At 46.1% G+C, this 23,866-nt stretch overlaps 2 protein-coding genes across 3 annotated transcripts in view; both read right to left on the bottom strand.

The window, feature by feature from the left end:
- The window catches only part of HGSNAT (heparan-alpha-glucosaminide N-acetyltransferase), a 28,858-nt gene extending 20,679 nt beyond the window's left edge, over window positions 1-8,179 (bottom strand). The window contains exons 1-2 of the mRNA XM_069978116.1: window positions 7,831-8,179; window positions 2,423-2,535 (exon numbers count right to left, since the gene is read on the bottom strand). Of these exons, the coding sequence (XP_069834217.1) occupies window positions 2,423-2,535; window positions 7,831-7,936 (219 nt within the window). The 5' untranslated portion in view covers window positions 7,937-8,179. The remainder of the gene's footprint in view (window positions 1-2,422; window positions 2,536-7,830) is intronic.
- A 4,205-nt stretch (window positions 8,180-12,384) lies between these two features.
- On the bottom strand, window positions 12,385-19,136 carry POMK (protein O-mannose kinase). 2 transcript variants are annotated; one of them, XM_069976708.1, is made up of 3 exons: window positions 18,922-19,136; window positions 17,115-17,430; window positions 12,385-14,804 (listed from the first exon to the last, which is right to left on the bottom strand). In XM_069976708.1, exons 2-3 carry the CDS (start codon window positions 17,397-17,399, stop codon window positions 14,031-14,033), a joined length of 1,059 nt encoding a protein of 352 aa, XP_069832809.1. In that variant the 5' UTR covers window positions 17,400-17,430; window positions 18,922-19,136; the 3' UTR covers window positions 12,385-14,030. The 2 variants fall into 2 exon arrangements, with proteins under 2 accessions (XP_069832809.1, XP_069832810.1); XM_069976709.1 differs by having other exon boundaries at window positions 19,044-19,112.
- Between the last annotated feature and the right edge of the window lie 4,730 nt (window positions 19,137-23,866).

Genomic DNA, 23,866 nt, shown 5'->3' with positions numbered 1-23,866 from the left:
CCCAGTCAATTCGCCCACATTATAATCTGCTACTGCGCCCCCCCCCCCCCACTGTCCCGAATAAACACTGCCTGCCTCCCCGCTGGCCCCAATAAACATAATGTTTGGTCCCTTGCTGCTACCCCCAGTAAGCATTGCCCACCCCACCTCCACTGCCCCCAATAAACATATTGCCACCTCACCTGGTCCCCTGATGTTGCCCCAAGGTCACAGCAGCACAGAGGATGTCAGGAGAGGAGGGTGCTGATCTTATAGGAGAGGTCCGAGCAGCACAGAGGATGTCAGGAGAAGAGGGTGCTGATCTATAGGGGAGGTCACAGCAGCACAGAGGATGTCAGGAGAGGAGGGTGCTAATCTACAGGAGAGGTCCGAGCAGCACAGAGGAGTGTCAGGAGAGGAGGGTGCTGGTCTTATAGGGGAGGTCGTAGCGCCCAGCAGCACAGAGGATGTCAGGAGAGGAGGGTGCTGATCTATAGGGAAGGTCCCAGCAGCACAGAGGATGTCAGGAGAGGAGGGTGCAAATCCTATAGGAGATGGTCCCCCTTTATAGATGGTCTCCCTCTTTCCCCCTCTATAGATTGTCCCCCTCTTTCCCCCTCTATAGATGGTCCCCCTCTATAGATGGTCCCCCTCTTTCCCCCCTTATAGATGGTCCCCCTCTCCCCCCTCCCTTATAGATGGTCCCCCTCTTTCCCCCCTTTATAGATGGTCCCCCTCTCCCCCCTTCCTTATAGATGGTCCCCCTCTGCCCCCCCCCTTATAGATGGTCCCCCTCTGCCCCCCCCTTATAGATGGTCCCCCTCTGCCCCCCCCCCTTATAGATGGTCCCCCTCTCCCCCTGCCTTTATAGATGGTCCCCCTCTCCCCCCTGCCTTTATAGATGGTCCCCCTCTCCCTTATAGATGGTCCCCCTCTCCCCCCCTCCCTTTATAAATGGTCCCCCTCTCCCCCTCCCTTATAGATGATCCCCCTCTCCCCCCTCCCTTTATAGATGGTCCCCCTCTTTCCCCCCTTTATAGATGGTCCCTCCCCCCAGTCAGTAAATAACACAAAAATAACAAAATACAACTCACCTACCCTGCGTTCCCCCGTCGATCCTCTCTCCTTCTGCAGTCTCCGGCTGAGCGCGGCTGCCGGGGGTGTCCCGTCCTCTCCCCGGCAGCGCGCGCATCACACAACTCCTAGTGCCGCCTGGGACCTGACTTCCGGTACGTGCGCTCCCAGTACCGGAAGTCAGGGCCCCAGGCGGCACTAGGAGCTGTGTGATGCGCGCGCTGCCGGGGAGAGGACGGGACACCCCCTGCAGCCGCGCTCAGCCGGAGACTGCAGAAGGAGAGAGGATCGACGGGGGAACGCAGGGTAGGTGAGTTATATTTTGTTATTTTTGTGTTATTTACTGACTGGGGGGGGACCATCTATAAAGGGCAGCGCATCAGCCGGAGGCAGCCGGAGACTCTTGTGACCGCAAGCGAAACAATGCTTGCGGTCACAAGAGTGCATTATAATGTGGGCAGCGCGGCATGGGCCCCCCCCGGAGCCTCGGGCCCCGGGCGGCCGCCCAAACCGCCCACATTATAATCCGCCACTGGGAGGGACGGAGGGGTGGTGCAAAAATAGGGCACAGATACTCCCGTTGGGCACGGGGCTGTAAGTTTAAAAGTTGTTTTTTAGGACAATAACTGCATCACCTGCCGAACGGACCCCAGGACAGATCTTGGATTAAGAGCAGCTATGCGAAGGTACAAGTGGTTTTGGGGGGACAGATTGTGGGTACAGAGTCACTTTAAGACTGGGCATACACTGTGACTTTTTGTTGCGCTACAAGTGGCCAGTCCATCAGCGGAGTCATGACATGGACACCTCAGAGATCCCGGAGCTTGGCAGCGGTCCTGTGGCCACTCCGCTCCCACCGCTCCCTGTGGGCATAGGGAGAAGTTGTTACTTGAAATAAATTTCCCCCCTCCCCTACAGGCTGAAGTTTTTTAAAAAACGCCAGACTTTTAAAAATAAGTTAATTACAAATCTATATAACTTTCTGACACCATATAATTTAAGGAGAAAAAAAATTCAACGGAGTACTTCTTTAAGGGTGGGTTCACACTGAGGAATTCCCGCGGATAATGTTTGCGGAATTCCACAGTATGTCCACGCGCACGGCCTCGCGCCATTCCGCTGGCTCCATAGACACCATACTATGGGCCGGCGTATTCCGCTATCCGGCGAAAGAAGTGATATGTCGGCCGCGCGCGGACATACTGTGGAATTCCGCAGACTTTATCCGCGAGAATTCCTCAGTATGAACCCACCCTAATGGGGCAAATGAACGGTCCAGCATTTAAAGCTCATTCTCTTCTCGGGTCATGCAGCGTAAAAGGGCCCTTAGTCTTTAATACTACTCACAGAGGTCAAAGACTGGCCATACCTGGTAACACTGGTCAGAACGCCAGTAAACAACAATCTTCTCACTGGGTAACCCATTGGTTATCAGCAGAAACGCCTGGTCCATTTTTAGATTAGCCGGTCTTTTAGAAAAGTCTACAATCAGAAACACATACAAAAATGACTAAATCGTGACAATATAAAGATATTAACAAACACCTGCTGTTCTGAAAATGTTCTGACCCATTTGTCTTCCAATCACAATTCAGCCGATGCCAATGCCGTCCAGATCTTTACATTTTTCTGTACATTTTTCCTGCTTCCAACGCATCATCTTCAAGAACTGACTTATCACCAGTTGCTAATATATCATTCCTCGTGACACCATGGTCACCAGATAATCAATGTTATTCATAGTGGTTTTATTATAACTCGTGTGTCTGTACACATACAAGGTCTTTGACAATTAAGGGGAATCTGTCAGCTGCAATTCAGGTTCCAAACTGCTGACACTGTTAGATACAGCAGCTGTTGGGCCAAGGAGACACATGGTACCTTTCATATATCCAGCTGTGTTTTCAGAATGTAGAGAAATGCTTTTATTCTCTGGTACAGAGAGGTTTTCCCAAGCTCCTGATTTGCTGAGGGCTGTAACACCTCCTGCCTCCCATACTTTACCCTGCTGGACTGACAATCAGCTGCAAACTGAGCTCCAATCAGGGTCAGAGATGGGAGGGGAGGAGGTGTTACAGCCCTCACAGATCAGGAGCCTGGGAAAACCTCTCTGCCTCTTTGTACCAGAGAATAAAAGCATTTCTCTATGTTCTGGAAGCACAGCTGGAAATATGAAAGGTACCATGTGTCTCCTTGACCCAACAGCTATCTAACAGTGTCAGCAGTTTGAAATGCAAACTGCATCTATCAGATTCCCTTTTAAAACTAAACAAAAAATAGAACTCACATCTCCGTTTCAACATTGTGCAGCTTTTGATAACTGCATAGGGTCATGGTTTCGGACTTCTACTTTCGGGAATCACAATGCAGGAATGTGGCCTTAAAGGGATTATCTAGGTTTTAGAAAAACTTGCCTACTTTCTTGCAGAAACAAGTTTGGGTGTGGGTTTTGCAGCCTTGCTCCATTAAAGTGAATGGAGCTGAGTTGTAATACTGTCACCCTCTTACTGTCTTTTTTTGTTCTAAAATTGCATAATTTAATCAGTGGACAGTGTCACCTAGGTGGGGCTTCACAGCCGGGAGATGGGGGCCTAACTGACATAAAGCCCTGCCTAGGTGACATTGCCCACCGATAAAATGAAGCGAGAGTAAGGGGGGGTGACAGTACTTTAATGGTTTAATATGCAAAAACAACATTTAATGTAAATAAAAATGTATTCATTGAGGGGGGGACTTTGGTTTACTTTTAGGCCACGCCAAAATGTGTCTGTTAGAAAACTGAACAAGCAGCTAACGGAGAGGTCATAGTATTCTTATGTCTATGGACAGCTAAAGGCGAGGGTGGCTCTGCTCACATGTAATACCACAGCCTCCACTGATAAAGGGGCACTGGACCTCTGATGGATGTGAATAAGGGCAAGTGGACCCTGTATTGAAACTTCTTGATCTGTTCAACAACTTGTTTTGCTACAGAACAGAAAGTATTTATCAGAATGGGGAACACAATATTTGTACAGGGAAGTAATGAATTACACCTTCTAAGAAAACACCTTCTAATGGTCACGTTCCAGGTTCAAGCACCATGACAATGGGAATATCACAATGTCCTGTACATAGACATGTAACCACTGATACAATGCTTATGCTTCTGTGGGACAACAAACTGTTACCAAAGCAGAGACAGCGTGTACTAAGTCTGGACTATATGCCCAGTATCAGTCCATGTATAGTGAGTAGTGCCAATCCTGGACTAGCCCTCCAATACCAGTCTATGTATACTGGGTAGTGCCAAACCTGGACTAGACGCCCAGTATCTGTCTATGTATAGTGAGTAGTGCCAATCCTGGACTAGCCCTCCAATACCAGTCTATGTATAGTGGGTAGTGCCAAACCTGGACTAGACACCCAATATCAGTCTATGTATAGTGGGTAGTTCCAATCCTGGATTAGCCCTCCAATACCAGTCTATGTATAGTGGATAGTACCAAACCTGGACTAGACGCCCAATATCAGTCTATGTATAGTGGGTAGTGCCAATCCTGGATTAGCCCTCCAATATCAGTCTATTTATAGTGGGTAGTGCCAATCCTGGACTAGCCCTCCAATATCAGTCTATGTATAGTGGGTAGTGCCAATCCTGGTCTAGATGCCAAATGTCAGTCTATGTAAAGTGGGTAGTGCTAATCCTGGTCTTGATGACCAATATTAATCTATATATAATAGGTAGTGTCACACCTGGACTATTACTCACAATAAGCTTAAGTCAGTGTGATGGCCCTATCTCCACTATATACCAGCGATGACTAGTCTATGGGATCAGTCTATGATGGCCCTATCTCCACTATATACCAGTGATGCGTAGTCTATGGGATCAGTCTATGATGGCCCTATCTCCACTATATACCAGTGATGCCTAGTCTATGACAGCCCTATCTCCGGTATATAGCATCTAGTCTAGTCTATGATGGCCCTATCTCCGGTATATAGCAGCTAGTCTATGGGATCAGTGTAAAACGGCCCTATCTCCGGTATATAGCAGCTATGTGTAGTCTATGGGATCAGTGTATGATGGCCCTATCTCCGGTATATAGCAGCTATGTGTAGTCTATGGGATCAGTCTATGATGGCCCTATAGCAGCTAGTCTATGGGACCAGTCTATGATGGCCCTATATCTGATATACAGCAGCTAGTCTGGTCTATGGGATCAGTGTATGATGGCCCTATCTCTGATATACAGCAGCTAGTCTATGGGATCAGTGTATGATGGCCCTATCTCTAATATACAGCAGCTAGTCTGGTCTATGGTATCAGTGTATGATGGCCCTATCTCTGATATACAGCAGCTAGTCTGGTCTATGGTATCAGTGTATGATGGCCCTATCTCTGATATACAGCAGCTAGTCTGGTCTATGGTATCAGTGTATGATGGCCCTATCTCTGATATACAGCAGCTAGTCTGGTCTATGGTATCAGTGTATGATGGCCCTATCTCTGATATACAGCAGCTAGTCTGGTCTATGGTATCAGTGTATGATGGCCCTATCTCTGATATACAGCAGCTAGTCTGGTCTATGGTATCAGTGTATGATGGCCCTATCTCTGATATACAGCAGCTAGTCTGGTCTATGGTATCAGTGTATGATGGCCCTATCTCTGATATACAGCAGCTAGTCTGGTCTATGGTATCAGTGTATGATGGCCCTATCTCTGATATACAGCAGCTAGTCTGGTCTATGGTATCAGTGTATGATGGCCCTATCTCTGATATACAGCAGCTAGTCTGGTCTATGGTATCAGTGTATGATGGCCCTATCTCTGATATACAGCAGCTAGTCTGGTCTATGGTATCAGTGTATGATGGCCCTATCTCTGATATACAGCAGCTAGTCTGGTCTATGGGATCAGTGTATGATGGCCCTATCTCTGATATACAGCAGCTAATCTGGTCTATGGGATCAGTGTATGATGGCCCTATCTCTGATATACAGCAGCTAGTCTATGGGATTAGTGTATGATGGCCCTATCTCTGATATACAGCAGCTAGTCTATGGGATCAGTGTATGATGGCCCTATCTCTGATATACAGCAGCTAGTCTAGTCTATGGGATCAGTGTATGATGGCCCTATCTCTGATATACAGCAGCTAGTCTATGGTATCAGTGTATGATGGCCCTATCTCTGATATACAGCAGCTAGTCTGGTCTATGGTATCAGTGTATGATGGCCCTATCTCTGATATACAGCAGCTAATCTGGTCTATGGGATCAGTGTATGATGGCCCTATCTCTGATATACAGCAGCTAGTCTGGTCTATGGGATCAGTGTATGATGGCCCTATCTCTGATATACAGCAGCTAGTCTGGTCTATGGGATCAGTGTATGATGGCCCTATCTCTGATATACAGCAGCTAGTCTGGTCTATGGGATCAGTGTATGATGGCCCTATCTCTGATATACAGCATCTAGTCTGGTCTATGGGATCAGTGTATGATGGCCCTATCTCTGATATACAGCAGCTAGTCTGGTCTATGGGATCAGTGTATGATGGCCCTATCTCTGATATACAGCAGCTAGTCTATGGGATCAGTGTATGATGGCCCTATCTCTGATATACAGCAGCTAGTCTATGAGATCAGTGTATGATGGCCCTATCTCTGATATACAGCAGCTAGTCTAGTCTATGGGATCAGTGTATGATGGCCCTATCTCTGATATACAGCAGCTAGTCTATGGGATCAGTGTATGATGGCCCTATCTCTGATATACAGCAGCTAGTCTAGTCTATGGGATCAGTGTATGATGGCCCTATCTCTGATATACAGCAGCTAGTCTGGTCTATGGTATCAGTGTATGATGGCCCTATCTCTGATATACAGCAGCTAGTCTATGGGCTCAGTGTATGATGGCCCTATCTCTGATATACAGCAGCTAGTCTATGGGCTCAGTGTATGATGGCCCTATCTCTGATATACAGCAGCTAGTCTATGGGCTCAGTGTATGATGGCCCTATCTCTGATATACAGCAGCTAGTCTGGTCTATGGGCTCAGTGTATGATGGCCCTATCTCTGATATACAGCAGCTAGTCTGGTCTATGGGATCAGTGTATGATGGCCCTATCTCTAATATACAGCAGCTAGTCTAGTCTATGGGATCAGTGTATGATGGCCCTATCTCTGATATACAGCAGCTAGTCTATGGGATCAGTGTATGATGGCCCTATCTCTGATATACAGCAGCTAGTCTATGGGATCAGTGTATGATGGCCCTATCTCTGATATACAGCAGCTAGTCTATGGGGTCAGTGTATGATGGCCCTATCTCTGATATACAGCAGCTAGTCTATGGGATCAGTGTATGATGGCCCTATCTCTGATATACAGCAGCTAGTCTGGTCTATGGGATCAGTGTATGATGGCCCTATCTCTGATATACAGCAGCTAGTCTGGTCTATGGGATCAGTGTATGATGGCCCTATCTCTGATATACAGCAGCTAGTCTGGTCTATGGGGTCAGTGTATGATGGCCCTATCTCTGATATACAGCAGCTAGTCTATGGGATCAGTGTATGATGGCCCTATCTCTGATATACAGCAGCTAGTCTATGGGGTCAGTGTATGATGGCCCTATCTCTGATATACAGCAGCTAGTCTATGGGATCAGTGTATGATGGCCCTATCTCTGATATACAGCAGCTAGTCTGGTCTATGGGGTCAGTGTATGATGGCCCTATCTCTGATATACAGCAGCTAGTCTGGTCTATGGGCTCAGCACTTACTGTCTGCCCCCTGGCTGCTGCAGCTGGTGGAGGTGACCAGCAGGATGAGGCTGAGTGCGGACACCAGGCACAGGCAGCGGGCAGGGGCACAGATGGGCAGCTCCATCCTCCTCCCGCTGTCCCCGCAGCTTTCCTCGCTGTTGCGCTTCTTCCACCTCTTCTTCCACCTCCCCCTCCGTTTTCTTACTTCCTCCCTCTGTTCCAGAGTTTTCCCGGTGAGAGCACCTCCACCCCAGCCCCGTGTATCATACACACAGCCGGTCCTCAGCCCCGACCACCCCGCCTGACATCAGCACACAGGGCCGGGCTGTGTATGCCGCAGCTATGGGCACATCCCTCCCCTGCCCCACGACTGTCATCCCAGCTCCTCCTTAAAATTCTCAGGATCTACCCAGCGCTGCGGCAGCCGGGGAACGCACAGCAGCCAATCACAAGCCTGACACCATGGGAGGGTGACCGAGCCAACCAATCAGTGAAGACCAAGTGACCGCCTACTACACAGCTGCTCCTCCCCTAAAGGTGGAGAAGTCTGTGTCATTATTATGTTTGCCAAGAACCAATCACGTAAGTCTATTTAACCAATTTGCTGAAGAAGTGGACAGGTGACTTGTACCAACCAGTCCTCTATATAGCAATAGGGGAGGAGAAGTCCTATATAGTGTGGATTGGCTCCTACCAGTAAAGCAGCTGGTGCTTTCCCTATGCATGTGACTTGCAGAAGAGTCACCAGCAGCAAAGCAAAGAAAGCAATGTTTTTTTTTCTTATATCTAAAGTGTTTATCTTAAGATTTAGGGACCTTAGATTCAGTGAGTTTAGTCAATTGCAGTTATTTACTGTCTGTCTGCTCCTGTTTGTTGTGTTTAGTATCCCTGATATCCCCATTGGTAAAAATGTGCTCCATGTTTGACAATGGTGTCCAATGTACATCTTGCTCAATGTATGCCATCCTTGAAGTCTTTTGAGGGTGCCTGTTTGTTGTGCAAGATTTGTGCACGTTGCCCTTTTGGAAGACCAGATTACGGATCTACATGAGCGGCTTGCGTCACTGAGATCCATCGACAACATGGAAAGCAATCTGCTGCTCACTGAGTTATCGCTCGCCCGGCAAAAGTGGGTGACAGAGGGGCAACTACAGGGCAAGACGCTGTAGAGTGAGTCTTCACTCAGTCCATAAATAAGCTTGGCATATTGCTGTTACATTGGTTTTCCCATTAGGACTACCATCAATATTTGGCCCAGAGGTGGAGCTCCTGCTCAGTATTGAGGCACTTATGATGCCGCTACTAGTGAACATGTTCATATCCCACAGCTCCAGTAAAGCTCTGCTCTTCTGTTATATTAGCCAGCTGCTGTGCCATGGCAATCTGTCTTGAGGGCTGATTTTCCATTCTCACCATAATAATATTAATAATAATAATTTTTATTTATATAGCGCCAACAGATTCCGCAGCACTTTACAATTCTGTTTTACAATTTTGTTTCTGTATGCCACTCCTTGTAAATACCACCAGTTGAACCTATAACCGGGCCTTTTCATGTTTGAAAAAGCCTTTAGAGCAGAGTTTCCAAACCTTTTCCACCTCTGCCTACCCTTTGGGAAAAAAATTTACCACGGTGCACCCCTACCACAGGTGACGTCTTCTTTGATTTGAAGTGTCACTTTCCCTTTTCTTCTCTTCAGAACCTGCCAAACATCTTAGGCTCTGCACTTTTCCAGCAACTTCCTTCCCTTTCTCCCTCCTATAGACTGCCAAACAATGGTAATAATGTTCCCTACTGTACCCCCATGTAGTAATAATGCCCACTGCTGTGCCCTCACTATAGTAAAAATGTTCCCTCCTGTGCCCCATATAGTGATAATGGCCACTGCTGTGCCCTCAATATAGTAATAATGTTCCCATGATGTGCCCCTTCATAGTAATAATGCTGTGCCCTCCATAAAAATAATGTCCTTCTCTGCTGTGTCCTCCATAGTAATAATGCCCCCCTTTGCTGTGCCCTTCATAGTAATAATTCTCCCCCATGCTGTGCCCCTCATAGTAATAATGCCCCTACCATGTCCTTCATAGTAATAATGCCCCCTCTGCTGTGCCCTCAATAAAAATAATGTTCTTCTCTGCTGTGTCCTCCACAACTGCTGAGCACTCCATAGTCCATAAGATTCATAATACTGGATGACGTCATATCACTGCACCTGCTGGAAAGTTAATGTTCCAGGGTCCCATAGGAAGCAGGAAGTGCTTGCAGCCTATGACATTGAATGGGGGAGCAAGATGCTGACAAGTCATGCCCCTCCATTCTGTTCACTTTAATGTTTAGCCTGCTTATCCTGTGTTACAGTGAGTGGGCAGATCATCAAAGCAAGCGGTGCATCACTAGAAGCTGCTCAGCAGCAGCTTCTAGAGATGCTTAAAGTGACAGTGTCATAATTCGCTCCATGTCACGTAATAAGTTTGGCTCCTAATGTAGGTCTGTGTAGCCCAACTCTTTCACTGACACAGAGCAGGAAGCGGTCCTCTTCCCGCTCGTTCTCGCGATCGGTACAGGTCTGATCACTTCGACCCGGAGCGATTAAAGCTTGTAAATCTGTTTATCCGAAGACAATTTTATTTTTTTATTTTTTTAGAAATCACCAGTGGTTGTGATCACAAGTAGTATTTTTTTCATTTTCTTTGTTAAAAAACTTAACTCAAAAACAAGAAGACACAATGAGAGGTTAGTTGGGGGAAAGATCAGAAGCAACGTGAGAAGATATTACTTTACTGAAAGTGTAGTAGATGCTTGGAACAAACTTCCAGCAGATGTGGTTGGTAAGTCTACAATAACATAATTTTAACATGCCTGGGATAAACACATATCTATCCTAAGATAATAAGAAGGGAAATGCTAAAAGGGCAGAGTAGATGGACAAAGAGGTCTTTTTCTGCCGGCAATCTTCTATGTTTCACCACTAACTGTATCCCTTCCTGTCAAACTGCTCCATACCATTATTTGGTCTTTTCTCTGTTCAAACAAAGAGACCAAACACAGGAAGTCCCAGTCCTTTGCTCACTCACACAAGGAAAGACACCTGTTTATCATGCAGGTTGTATATTAACTGTGGGAAATTACCTTAGGCTAATTATATTATTAACATTTGCTAATTATGTTATCTGCCCTGCAGCTTACCTGGAGACAATGCTCTGTATGTAATAATTCAGTCAGTATAATGTCACTGTGTGTTAACAGATGTTTTGGTGCTGTGTGACAGGAGAGCTGACCACACAATGCGAGCATCCCCAGGATTCTCTGCTACTAAATGTGGAAGCCCAGGAGCTGTACACATGCGCAGTGACGGGAGTCATCTAGTGGCAATGTATATAACACTGAGTATATTGCAAAACTGCTTTCTGATCACAACCCCTGTTGATTTCTTAAAATAAAATTCAAAACAGTGACTCTTCGAAGAGGAACTATCAGCAGGTTAGCCGAATCTAACCTACTGCACAGGAGATGCCGAGGAGGAAGGTATGTCTCTTTCCTAATCCTCTGCGCCATTCCGATGCAGTTAGTAGTTTGCTCCATGGTCCGATAAGACCATTAAAGGGGAACTCCGGATAAGAAAAACTTTGTTTTCTAATAAAAGTACATTAAAAGTTATATAGATGTGTCTATACAATGTATTACCGTATCTGTACAGTTCTGCCACACTGGTAGCTGATAGAAATCCAGAAAGTGAAAAAAAATGGCCTCTGTGCCAATCCACATAGTCTCCTGCTCCCACTGCTCTCCCACCTTAGGAGACAAATCTTCCATGCCTCTGTCTCACATTGTGTGTGTTTTCTGATGATACAGACAGATGGTGGGGCATGATGTCACAGGAGGACCCAGGATAACCCAATCCCCGAGTGATTCACCATCTCTGTCCGACCAGAAGCAGGTGCAGCACTAATTTTACTGATTGGGATGGGTGGGGGCTGTGATGGTCAGCTGAGGGAAAGAATTGCATTCTGGCAAATGCTAAACCAGGAAAGACAGAAACACAATACAGAGCAAACCCCCCCCCCCACAAAACAAATAGATTTTTGGTAGTTTCAAAACTGGAATAGATAGGTAAGTAATGCTATATGCTCCTGCAGAAGTTTCATTTTTGTAACCTCTACCTGGAGTTCCCCTTTAAGAGCATTGGGGCACCCATTAGGAGCACTGCCTGCCCTCATATTGCCGATCCGGCTTGCTCCATTGATTACAATTAGAGAGTGGCGGGCCAGCCACTCTAACCTGCTGATAGTTCCCCTATCAACATCTGAGCAGGTTTTGTTTTAATAATGCTGATGTCGCTGATAAACAGTGCAGTAGGTGATGTCTCCAGCCTATGTTTTCAGTGCGCTGGGGCCTACTGCTGAGGGTGGTAGTAGGTGGTAGTACTGGGTAGGACCTGGGTAGCCAGTTGCTAGATGTTAGGTCACGGTATTGGCACGAGGGGAGCTGACTAACCCACGGGAACCTGACCATGTGGGGCCTGAGCAATTCTTCGTTGTCCTTAGTCAAGGCACCAATAACTAGACCAATGCCAGGTTTCAGAAACAACGGTAGTTGTACGTTTATTATAACGGTGGTAGTCAACAGCAAAAGTCTCTCTGGGTGCAACCAGGATTGAGGCAGATTTGAATATAACTTGAGAAATAGGTGATGCTGCAGTAGGCTGTGGTGATAGCGTTACTTTGAACAAGGAGAAACTGAATGATGGGAGTAGTAGTGCCAGAGAATGATACTGGGCGGAATGGACTGAACTGAATACTTGCCGTTCATGAGGAGGAGGATGAGAGGAGTAGTAACTGAAGAACGACACCCAGATCTTTACTGAATAGGAGAATCTTGAGAATCAGGAAGGTCCCGACTGGACCAGAGTACTTCTGAACAGCACTGGAGCGGGTACCGCGGAGTTGCGGCCTTCTCACTCAGGAGCAGCAGAGCACACGTCCTTCTCCCCTGAAGGTGGAGAGAAGGTCTCTGAGGAGCAGCAGAAAAACACACCCTTCCCTCTTGAAGGTAGAGGGAGGACTGAGGTGGACAGGAAGTGACCAAACTAACCCCAGCCAAAGCTCGACGGCTATTGGGGTTACTATGGCAGCCGGGGAAAGTCACGTGACACCAAGCCCATTACATTATCACACCATTGAACATCAGGTAAATGAATAGATAGACCAGAATAGATGAAATATCAGACTTGAATACTGAGGGGGTGACATAACATAACCAGTTTGCAGTGGCACTATCTTTCCAGAACAGGAACAGTCAGTCAGGAAACATACAATCAAGAGCAAATCTTCTGTTCTGGGACACTGCATCAGTCCTATTTATTGTGAACAGTATACACACCTGGTAGACAAGACATTTGAATTTTTTTCCACAACCCTACAGAACAGATTGCTGGCTAGAACATGTAGAACAATAAGGAACAAACCCTCCTTAAGGGTGCATTCACACCTACAGGATCCACAGCAGATCTGCAGCAGATTTGATGCTGTGTTTAGTTAATTAAATAAAATCTGCTGCATATCTGTGCGGATCCACAGCAGAAAATCAGCTGCAGATCCAGTAAGTGTGAACGTACCCTGAGGGTACGTTCACACGTACTGGATCCGCAGCGAGACCCACAGCGGATCCTGTACTGTGAAGCTGTGTAGGACCCGGCCCCTTTAACCCCCCCATTGCCGGCCGCATGCAGCCCCGGCTCCTTTGACCCCGCGGCTGTGTGCGAGGCTCCCGGCTCCGCAATCACTGATTAGCTGATGGGGAGTGAAGCATCGCACACAGCCACGGCGCCGAGCAGGTAATGTATGCTCGAGGCCAGGGCTGCGGGGCCGGGTACCATAGACACAACAGACCCATTCAGCTTCACAGTACAGGATCTGCAGCAGGTCTCGCTGCTAATTCGAGAAATCCGCTGCGGATCCAGTACGTGTGAACGTACCCTTAAAGGATTATCCAGCCTTGGCCACTTTCTTCCAGAGACAGCACCACTCTTGTCTCCAGTTCAGGTATGGTTTAAAATTAAGCATTCACTTTAATAGAAAGGAGTTGCAAAACCTGCACCCAAACTGGAGACAAGAGTGGTGCTGTCTCTGGAAGAAAGTGGCCATGTTTTTGTAGCACTGGATAACCACTTTAAGGACAATATAACAACACTGAAGTTAAAAAGTGGTATTCGAACCCTCTATAACATTTCTCTAGAATCTGCCGCAGACAACTCCTTTATCAGTGAAGTCATAACTCTTCTGTATGTGTCCAGGATGGTCTGCGCTGACGGTCTCTCTGCTGGCTTCTTCTTCTTACACTCTGCATGGATATCAAACAAGTGAAAGCGAACAATGTCACTGCCGTCCACGTGACCCAGGAGATAATCTGTCACTGCCGGGATCTTCCATATATCAGTCTTCTCATCGTATGGAGGCATAAGGTCATTGCTGAACTCCTTATCAGGCCCATAGGGCCACAGCTGTTCTGGAGCAACAAAGTCTCCACTAACTTCTCGTGGGCCACATTTCACTAAAACTCCTTTCTCTTTATCGACCTGCGGTAGGGCATCCAAATCATTGGCCACCAAGTGGAAATCACTTGTTAGCAGGTATTGAGATAGTACTTTGTCCAAATCATTGGAGTCGCACATAACCAGTACTCCAAGGGGACTATTATGCAGGTAGCGAATAATACTTACATAGTCTATGGCCAGTCCTAGGCGATTTTGCCAAGTGTTAAAGTTTATGTATTGAGGAAGGTTAAAGGTGTTATCCAAATTTTTCAAAGACCCTAAAGGGTGATACTCTGTTACTATACTGTTACTGTCCTCACAATAACCCACCAGAGTAACTACGTGTCTGCTCTGTAGGGACTGCAACATCCGTAATCCATGTAAAAAGTCATCTCGGAGATCAGGTGTTGTGAGCTGAGACAGAGCCACTTTCTTTTCTTTCCACTCTGACAAATAAACCTAAAATGGAAAAAAAACAGCACTACTTAAGATAAAAGCCTCATATTGTTATTACAGTAATCATACAGCAGTCATTTCTTTACCTGCTAATTTACCCCTTGGCGCAAGGGGTACACGTACTGTACTACATCCGGGCTCGCTGCCTGTTAGCACAGCCCCATGTACATGAATGAATTGTGCTGCAACAGTTTAAAGTGTCACTTTCAAAATCTAAATCAGCAGTAGATGTGATATAAAGCAAGATTATAATTTACATTCATTTTTTTTTTTTTTTAGTTATCATGGAAAACATGGCACTTCCTGTTTTGACTCTTTCTCAAAAAACAGGAAACAGGAAGTCCTGTGTATCCCAGGCCATTTGAGCGCTCACAGAGAGAAGACAGTCTTGTAATTAACAGACACAGTGAGCCGTGACTCTCTGTACTGGCCAGAATTCCTGTTTAGTCTGTTTTTTACAACCAGCACAAGTCAGGAAATCTGCCTTCAGGAGACTGGACCTGGATTTTTGGTAAGTTCAACTTTGTTTTACAGCATTATATAAAAAATAAATAAATAAATAATGAATGTATATTGCAAACTTGCTTTATTTCAAATCTACTGTTGATTTAGATTTTGAAAGTTATAACAGTGACACTTTAATTCTGGGTGACGTCATCTAGTAGCATGCAAAAATGTTTGTGGAACCACAGTTACGAGTCTCAAAACACTGGACTAGCCAGATAAGACCTAGCAGAGCCAGGTATCCATGCACATTCAACTGTTTAGGGCTGTTGCCCCCCCATCATTATTTCATCCATGCTGCCAGTTTGCCGTCACTTCCCCTGTTTACACACTGAGATGTGTGGCCGATAACGATAAGTTTTGAAGCATGTTTTAAACAATAAGCTGAGGATTGGACGTTTTCCCACTCCCCAGCTGATCGCTGTCACTTTTACACAGTCATAGAAGCGTTTTTAGCAACAATCCCGGCCAATAATCTGGCCGTGTAAAAGACCCTTAACATAAGCACAAACACATATTAACCCCTTCCTACCCTGATTGTTCCCTGTTCACTGTTGCTGTATCGAAGAGTCAACCCTGTCCTCTTCTGCTGAACTTGATCATCTCCATTATCCCTCATTTCTGTACCTATAGTTGCCCCTCTCCTTTTGCTGTACCTGATTGTTGCTCCTCCTAGTGTATCTGATTGTCACCACTGTTACTGTACATGACGTGAAAAATTTTCTAATAAACGTCTAAGCCATATATATATATATATCCTAAAAAGGACCGTTAACAAAAACTGTCAACTGGAGATGAGCAAACCTCGAGCACGCTTTGGTTCATCTGAACCCAAACGTGGCTGAAGAAGATCGATGTAGTCCTAAGGTTGCCTGGAAAACATGGATACAGCCATAGTCCTATGACTGCATCCATGTTTTCCAGGACTCCCTAGGGCTGCATCCAACTTCTTCAGCCACTGGTAATAAAATGCGTAAAAATTATATTTTTAATGCAAAATTTTCACTGCAACTGCAAATACCCCTCTTTACATGGGCAAATAAATCACTTCAATATTGATTTGTCCATTTTATATACACTGCATGGACTGTCAATCCAGGTCTGCACACTAACACCGCCATACTCCATTTGCATGTTGCTCTTCTGGACTTTCTGTGCCTGGATTTCAACTGTTTTCTTCAAGTTTTATATAGATTTGTAATATTTTTTTATTTAAACATCTCAAGTCTTCCAGTACTTATCAGCTGCTGCATGTCCTGCAGGAAGTGGTGTATTCTGTTTATTAGTAGAGTGTATTCTTTCCAGTCTGACACAGTTGTCTCTGTCTGTGACAGAAACTGTCCAGAGCAGTAGCAAATCCCCATAGAAAACATGGACACAGTTGGCAGCAGAGAGCACTGTCTCAGATCGTAAAAAATGCAGAACTTCATGCAGGACATACAGCAGCTGATAAGTACTGGAAGACTGGAGATTTTTAAATGGAAATAAATTACAAAACTATATAACTTTAACACCAGCTGGTTTGAAAGAAAAAAAAATTACCCTTTAATAACCCCTTAAAAAAAGATGCTCACGAAAGATGTGCAACAGGCCCTCCAGTTAAGCCTCTCATATACACTTAGAAGGGTCTGCCCGCTCAGCCTGTGGTAGGTCACCATTGTGATTGGCTAAGTAGACAGTTTTTGCCGGGTGGGTGCGACACCTCCTTTATGTGTAACATGCCCCCAGCCATATATGTAAAACATTTTCTGTCGCCTTTCAAACCAAGACATCAATCTCTAAAACATAGTTTATTGTGAAGCCCATCACCTTTTTCACAGCTCCTTCTCCCACAAGCTTTAGTCGGCGGACTTCCTTTTTTATGCCCTCACAGGTCAGCCAGGCAGAGCAGTTCTTCATCTTCCCAAGTTTGAAGTATCCTTGAGGACAACTACTAGGGTCTGCATATGGGTAACTGGTGGACACATACATGTGCTCCAGATACACATAGAGCAGTACATTGATGAACACTACTGTGAATAGGAGCAGGATTATCAGCAGCAGGAGACAATTCCAATTGCTGTTCTTTTTACTACCATGAAATCTTTTATCCATTCTACTCGGCCACAGAAGATCTTCTTACATCCTGGAAGAGGGAAAAAAAAAAAAAAATTAAAAACACAATGGAAGAAGAAGTGCTCATTCTGAGAAATGTATATGGCACTCTATAAATTGCTGCTCTTCCTACTACTCCATGATCAGACCCAGAGGCTACTACTACTCCTCCAGCATCAGACCCAGAGGCTACTACTACTCCATCATCAGAGCCAGAGGCTGCTACTACTACTCCATGATCAGAGCCAGAGGCTACTACTACTACATCATCAGACACAGAGGCTACTACTACTACATCATCATCAGACACAGAGGCTACTACTACATCATCAGACACAGAGGCTACTACTACATCATCAGACACAGAGGCTACTACTACATCATCAGACACAGAGGCTACTACTACATCATCAGACACAGAGGCTACTACTACATCATCAGACACAGAGGCTGCTACTACTACTCCATCATCAGACACAGAGGCTACTACTACTACTCCATCATCAGACACAGAGGCTACTACTACTACTACTACTCCATCATCATCAGACACAGAGGCTACTACTACTACTCCATCATCAGACACAGAGGCTACTACTACTACTACTCCATCATCAGACACAGAGGCTACTACTACATCATCAGACACAGAGGCTACTACTACTACTACATCATCAGACACAGAGGCTACTACTACTCCATCATCATCAGACACAGAGGCTACTACTACTCCATCATCATCATCAGACACAGAGGCTACTACTACATCATCAGACACAGAGGCTGCTACTACTACTCCATCATCATCAGACACAGAGGCTACTGCTACTACTCCATCATCATCAGACACAGAGGCTACTACTACTCCATCATCAGACACAGGGGCTACTACTACTCCATCATCATCATCAGACACAGAGGCTACTACTACTCCATCATCATCATCAGACACAGAGGCTACTACTACATCATCAGACACAGAGGCTGCTACTACTACTCCATCATCATCAGACACAGAGGCTACTACTACTCCATCATCAGACACAGGGGCTACTATTACTCCATCATCATCAGACACAGGGGCTACTACTACTCCATCATCATCATAAGACACAGAGGCTACTACTACTACTACTCCATCATCAGACACAGAGGCTACTACTACTCCATCATCATCAGACACAGAGGTAACTACTACTCCATCATCATCATCAGACACAGGGGCTACTACTACTACATCATCAGACACAGAGGTAACTACTACTACTCCATCATCAGACACAGAGGCTACTACTACTCCATAATCAGACACAGAGGCTGCTACTACTCCATCATCATCAGACACAGAGGTAACTACTACTCCATCATCATCATCAGACACAGAGGTAACTACTACTACTACTACTACTCCTCCAGCATCAGACAGGCTGCGCCCTGGTTAATAAGGAATACACCTCTCACTATAACAGACGTGACCCCGGCCACAGGCGTCACATGCAGCTGGGCTGTCAGATGGACTCACTTCAGGTCAGTCCCCGGAATCGCACAATGTACTGGGCAGTGAGAACACACGCTTATAGGTGCCAGTGTACAGCGCAGTACACACATACGTCCTTGTGAGCTGACCCTCGCGGGCTCCTGTACCTCCACTTCCGTATAATCAACGAGTCTTACTGCACCAGGTGAAAGGGTGGAGACTGGAATGGAGTTGCCAGAGCTAGGTGTAAAGGACCTGCGATGACGTCATGCCCATGTGACCAGCCTCTTGTGTGGGCGGAGCTACACAACTGCTAGTTGTGTTCCCCGGCTATCCTAGCAGAGGAGTCGGTCACTGTGGTTAGATGTTGGAGCATTATGCTCTGTTCCTGGGAATTTCTTTTAGGGTACAAACACACATGGCTTATACGCTGCGTATTTACTGCTGCGATACGCAGCAGATACGCAGCAGATTAGATCTAAATAACTGAACATAGCCTCAAATCTGCTGCGTATCTGCTGCTTATCTGCTGCGTATCTGCTGTGTGTGTTTGTACCCTAAGGGTACAAACACACACAGCAGATACGCAGCAGATTTGATGCTGTGTTCAGTTATTTAGATCTAATCTGCTGCGTATCTGCTGCGTATCGCAGCAGTAAATACGCAGCGTATAAGCCGTGTGTGTTTGTACCCTTAGGGTACAAACACACACACTGTATATGCAGCAGATACGCAGCAGATCTGCAGCAGATTTGATGGTGCAGATTTGATGCTGTGTTCAGTTATTTAGATCTAATCTGCTGCGTATCTGCTGCGTATCGCAGCAGTAAATACGCTGCATATACGGTGTGTGTGTTTGTACCCTTACCAAGGATTCTGTGTAGTTTACCATGATCCACTGTCTGGGTGTCCTGTAATGTAATGTTCTGCACAGAGTCTGTGGCTGCACTTTTATGCAATATTCTGCAGGGACAGGGGTTGGCTGTGATGCCAGGTTCTGCAAGGATAGGGCCTGTGGCTGTGATGTTCTGCAGGGACAGGGGCTGGCTGTGGTTCTGCAAGGATAGGTCCTGTGGCTGTGATGTTCTGCAGGGACAGGGGCTGGCTGTGGTTCTGCAAGGAAAGGACCTGTGGCTGTGATGTTCTGCAGGGACAGGGGCTGGCTGTGGTTCTGCAAGGATAGGTCATGTGGCTGTGATCTGCAGGGACAGGGGCTGGCTGTGGTTCTGCAAGGATAGGTCCTGTGGCTGTGATGTTCTGCAGGGACAGGGGCTGGCTGTGGTTCTGCAAGGATAGGTCCTGTGGCTGTGATGTTCTGCAGGGACAGGGGCTGGCTGTGGTTCTGCAAGGATAGGTCCTGTGGCTGTGATGTTCTGCAGGGACAGGGGCTGGCTGTGGTTCTGCAAGGATAGGTCCTGTGGCTGTGATGTTCTGCAGGCACAGGGGCTGGCTGTGGTTCTGCAAGGATAGGTCCTGTGGCTGTGATGTTCTGCAGGGACAGGGGCTGGCTGTGGTTCTGCAAGGATAGGTCCTGTGGCTGTGATGTTCTGCAGGGACAGGGGCTGGCTGTGGTTCTGCAAGGATAGGGCCTGTGGCTGTGATGTTCTGCAGGGGCTGGCTGTGGTTCTGCAAGGATAGGTCCTGTGGCTGTGATGTTCTGCAGGGACAGGGGCTGGCTGTGGTTCTACAAGGATAGGGCCTGTGGCTGTGATGTTCTGCAGGGACAGGGGCTGGCTGTGGTTCTGCAAGCATAGGGCCTGTGGCTGTGATGTTCTGCAGGGACAGGGGCTGGCTGTGGTTCTGCAAGGATAGGGCCTGTGGCTGTGATGTTCTGCAGGGACAGGGGCTGGCTGTGGTTCTGCAAGGATAGGGCCTGTGGCTGTGATGTTCTGCAGGGACAGGGGCTGGCTGTGGTTCTGCAAGGATAGGGCCTGTGGCTGTGATGTTCTGCAGGGACAGGGGCTGGCTGTGGTTCTGCAAGGATAGGGCCTGTGGCTGTGATGTTCTGCAGGGACAGGGGCTGGCTGTGATGCGAAGTTCTGCTGGGGTAGGGGCTGTGAATGCTGTAATGCTGCATACCTACCAAGTGTCCCTCTTTTTGAGGGACAGTCCCTACTTCTGGGACAAGTCCCTCTGTCCCTCGTTCTGACCTAGGAATTAAATTGGCATTAATAATCTCTTTATGTTGCTCTATAAAGTGTCTGATTTCTCGCTGTATCATAGACCCACACTTGCACATTATTCCATCATGTGGTGAAAGCTGGATCTTAAAAGTTTGTTATATTTGGATGAATCATGTGACATTTTGGCCCCTTTTGCACATCATTCCTTACATACAGTTCATACGCACATCTGTAGGTGTTACAGATCCGTTTTGGGGACATGATCCGTGCCACAAAAAAAATCATTAAGCCATTATGTGTCTGTGTCACCTATCTAACAGTGGGTCCCTGCAAATGTGGACGGGCAATATTTCTCTGGAAAAAAAAAATCTCATCAAAACTGCACATAGTGTGAAATGTGGTCAACCACATTTTTGTGTATGTTAAAAAAACTGATGCGTTTTGATACTTCTTTTTAAAAATGGAAGTCAATGTAAAATTGGTTACTGAGACCCCCATAGGGTACTAGAAAAAGGATACAGTAATGTTCAGCTCAGTAGCACCAGGACCCCAACCAGTCACTCCATGTTGCCCTCACATAGTCTGAAATGTTCACTTTGCCATCACTGCAGCCTCCAACTGTGATTCCACTCCCAACACCAGCACCAAGCAACAGTGTATTTATTTCTCTATCCCTTCTAGCACTGATCTGCCTCCTCTGTCCATACATCAGCATTTTCCTGATGCCAAAAACCATCCGATCAATGATGTAATCAACGATGTCATCAGTTCGATGATTTAATCAGTGATGTAATTGATAATGTCATCAGATCAATGATGTAATTGATGTCATCGGACCAATGATGTTATCACTGATGTCATTGGATTGACAATGTCATTGAACATGTCATCAGATTGATAATGTCATTGATGATGTTATCGCATGGATGATTTTATCGATGATATAATCGGATTGATGATGTAATCGGATAAGATGTCATCGATGATATCATCAAATCGATGGTATCAATGATGTCATCAGATCGATGATGTAATTGGATTAATGATGTGATCAATGATGTCAGCGATGATATCATCAATGATGTCATTGAATTCATTATGTCATTAGATAGATGATGTCATCAATGTCATCGATAATGGAATCGGATCAATGACAATCAGATCAATTAATGTTGATGCCGATGATGTCAGCGATGATGCCATTAATGATGTAATCAGATCAAGGATGTTATATATATGCTGTTTTTAGTGAAGTAACTCACATCACATTCCCACCCACAGCCTTGCTGAACTCCACCCGTTACGCCTCACAAGAAAATTTCTGTCCAAGATCAGCGTTTCCTTCTGTTGTTGTTCCGCACCTCACTTCCATGCTGTGTCTGTTTTGTGGGTTAGACCAATGCTTCTCAATTCCGGTCCTCAGGCCTCACCAACAGGTCATGTTTTGAGAATATCCCATACAAAGAACACCTGGGATAATACCTGATGCACTAAGAATAATTATATCACCTGTGAAATACTAAGGAAATCCTCAAAACATGACCTGTTGGTGAGGCCTGAGGACTGGAATTGAGAAGCACTGGGTTAGACCATCTTGTCGCCTGGCATAACATGCATGAAGCTGGTTTCTGTGTGACCTGCTAGTAACGTACTGTACGTGGGCTCAGGAGTTTGCAAACAGTGTGATGGTCGGTTTCATTGTTCCAATTCGGCTAGTATTGTATATAAGGGCCCTTGCACACTGAATAAAAGAGGCAGAATTTACGAGTGGAGTCCGTGCAGCGGATTCAGCTTGTCATTCTGCCTGTCCTATTGCTTCAATAGGATTTCTCATGCGCCTCTGCTCTCCGATCAAAGAATAAAGATGTTTTTTTGTGCAGCGAGCAGACGCGCATGAGAAATCCTTTTAAAGCAACAGGACAGGCAGAATGACAAGCGGTAAATTCTGCCTATTTTACTCAGGATGCAAGGGCCCTAAAACTGCAAATTCCTGTCCTGATGTAGGAACCAGCAGTGTTACATAATAGTAAAGAGGTACTCTGACATCAGGTTAAGAAATAAGCACACCACAGAAGCATAAATCATTACTTGTCTCCCCCACTTCTGAAACCACCAAAATCTATTAGTTTTGGAGATCTTAGTTCTGTATTTTGTGGCTGTACTTTTTGGTTAAGCAGTTACTCAGTAATAAAAGTCACAGAATGCACTGCTTTCTCTCTGCTCATCAGAGTCCTCCCACCCTGCCTACTCCTCTCCCCCAGCACTCCTGCCACCCAAAACATCTAATTTCACTGCGCACTATTGCACTTTATTTTTCCCTACTGATCCTCAGCTGTCTGCAGTGTTTACTGTTTTCTATATACCAGTAGCAATCTATTAAAAATTGCCAGACAAGCCCTTTAAATCCAGCCTTAATCTTTAATTACACTGTGCAGTTTTGGTAATTAGCCCATGCAGTGGATTATGCACAATCCTAATGTAATGAAGTGTCAAAGGGTTGTTTGTGCCACACCTCACAGCTCCTTCCTCCTCTTCATGAATAATCAATGCTGCCCAGCCTCCTGCTCTCTCTGCTGTCAGCCAGTGTCTCTGACTGCAGATCAATCCTATGTAGGCAGGTTATGTCTTAAAGAAATACTCAGATGTAGTTGAATCTCTGACCCAAGGGGCCCTATTCCACAGTAACGATAATCGGCCGGATCAGGCCCATTTGGCCCGATTCGGCCGATTATCGTTCGGTGAGATAGAGAGAACGATCAGCCGATGATCTTGTTGCGGTGAGCGGCGGGCGACCGACGTTTTGACCAGCAGCAGCATCATCATACATCTCCGCTCTGTCTTCATCCCCGGGTCCCGCGCGCTCTATC

Source organism: Dendropsophus ebraccatus, chromosome 7, assembly GCF_027789765.1.
Source record: "Dendropsophus ebraccatus isolate aDenEbr1 chromosome 7, aDenEbr1.pat, whole genome shotgun sequence".
Lineage (NCBI taxonomy): Eukaryota > Metazoa > Chordata > Amphibia > Anura > Hylidae > Dendropsophus > Dendropsophus ebraccatus.
Note: the sequence above shows the minus strand (reverse complement) of the source record. Positions and strands in the feature narration are given on the sequence as shown.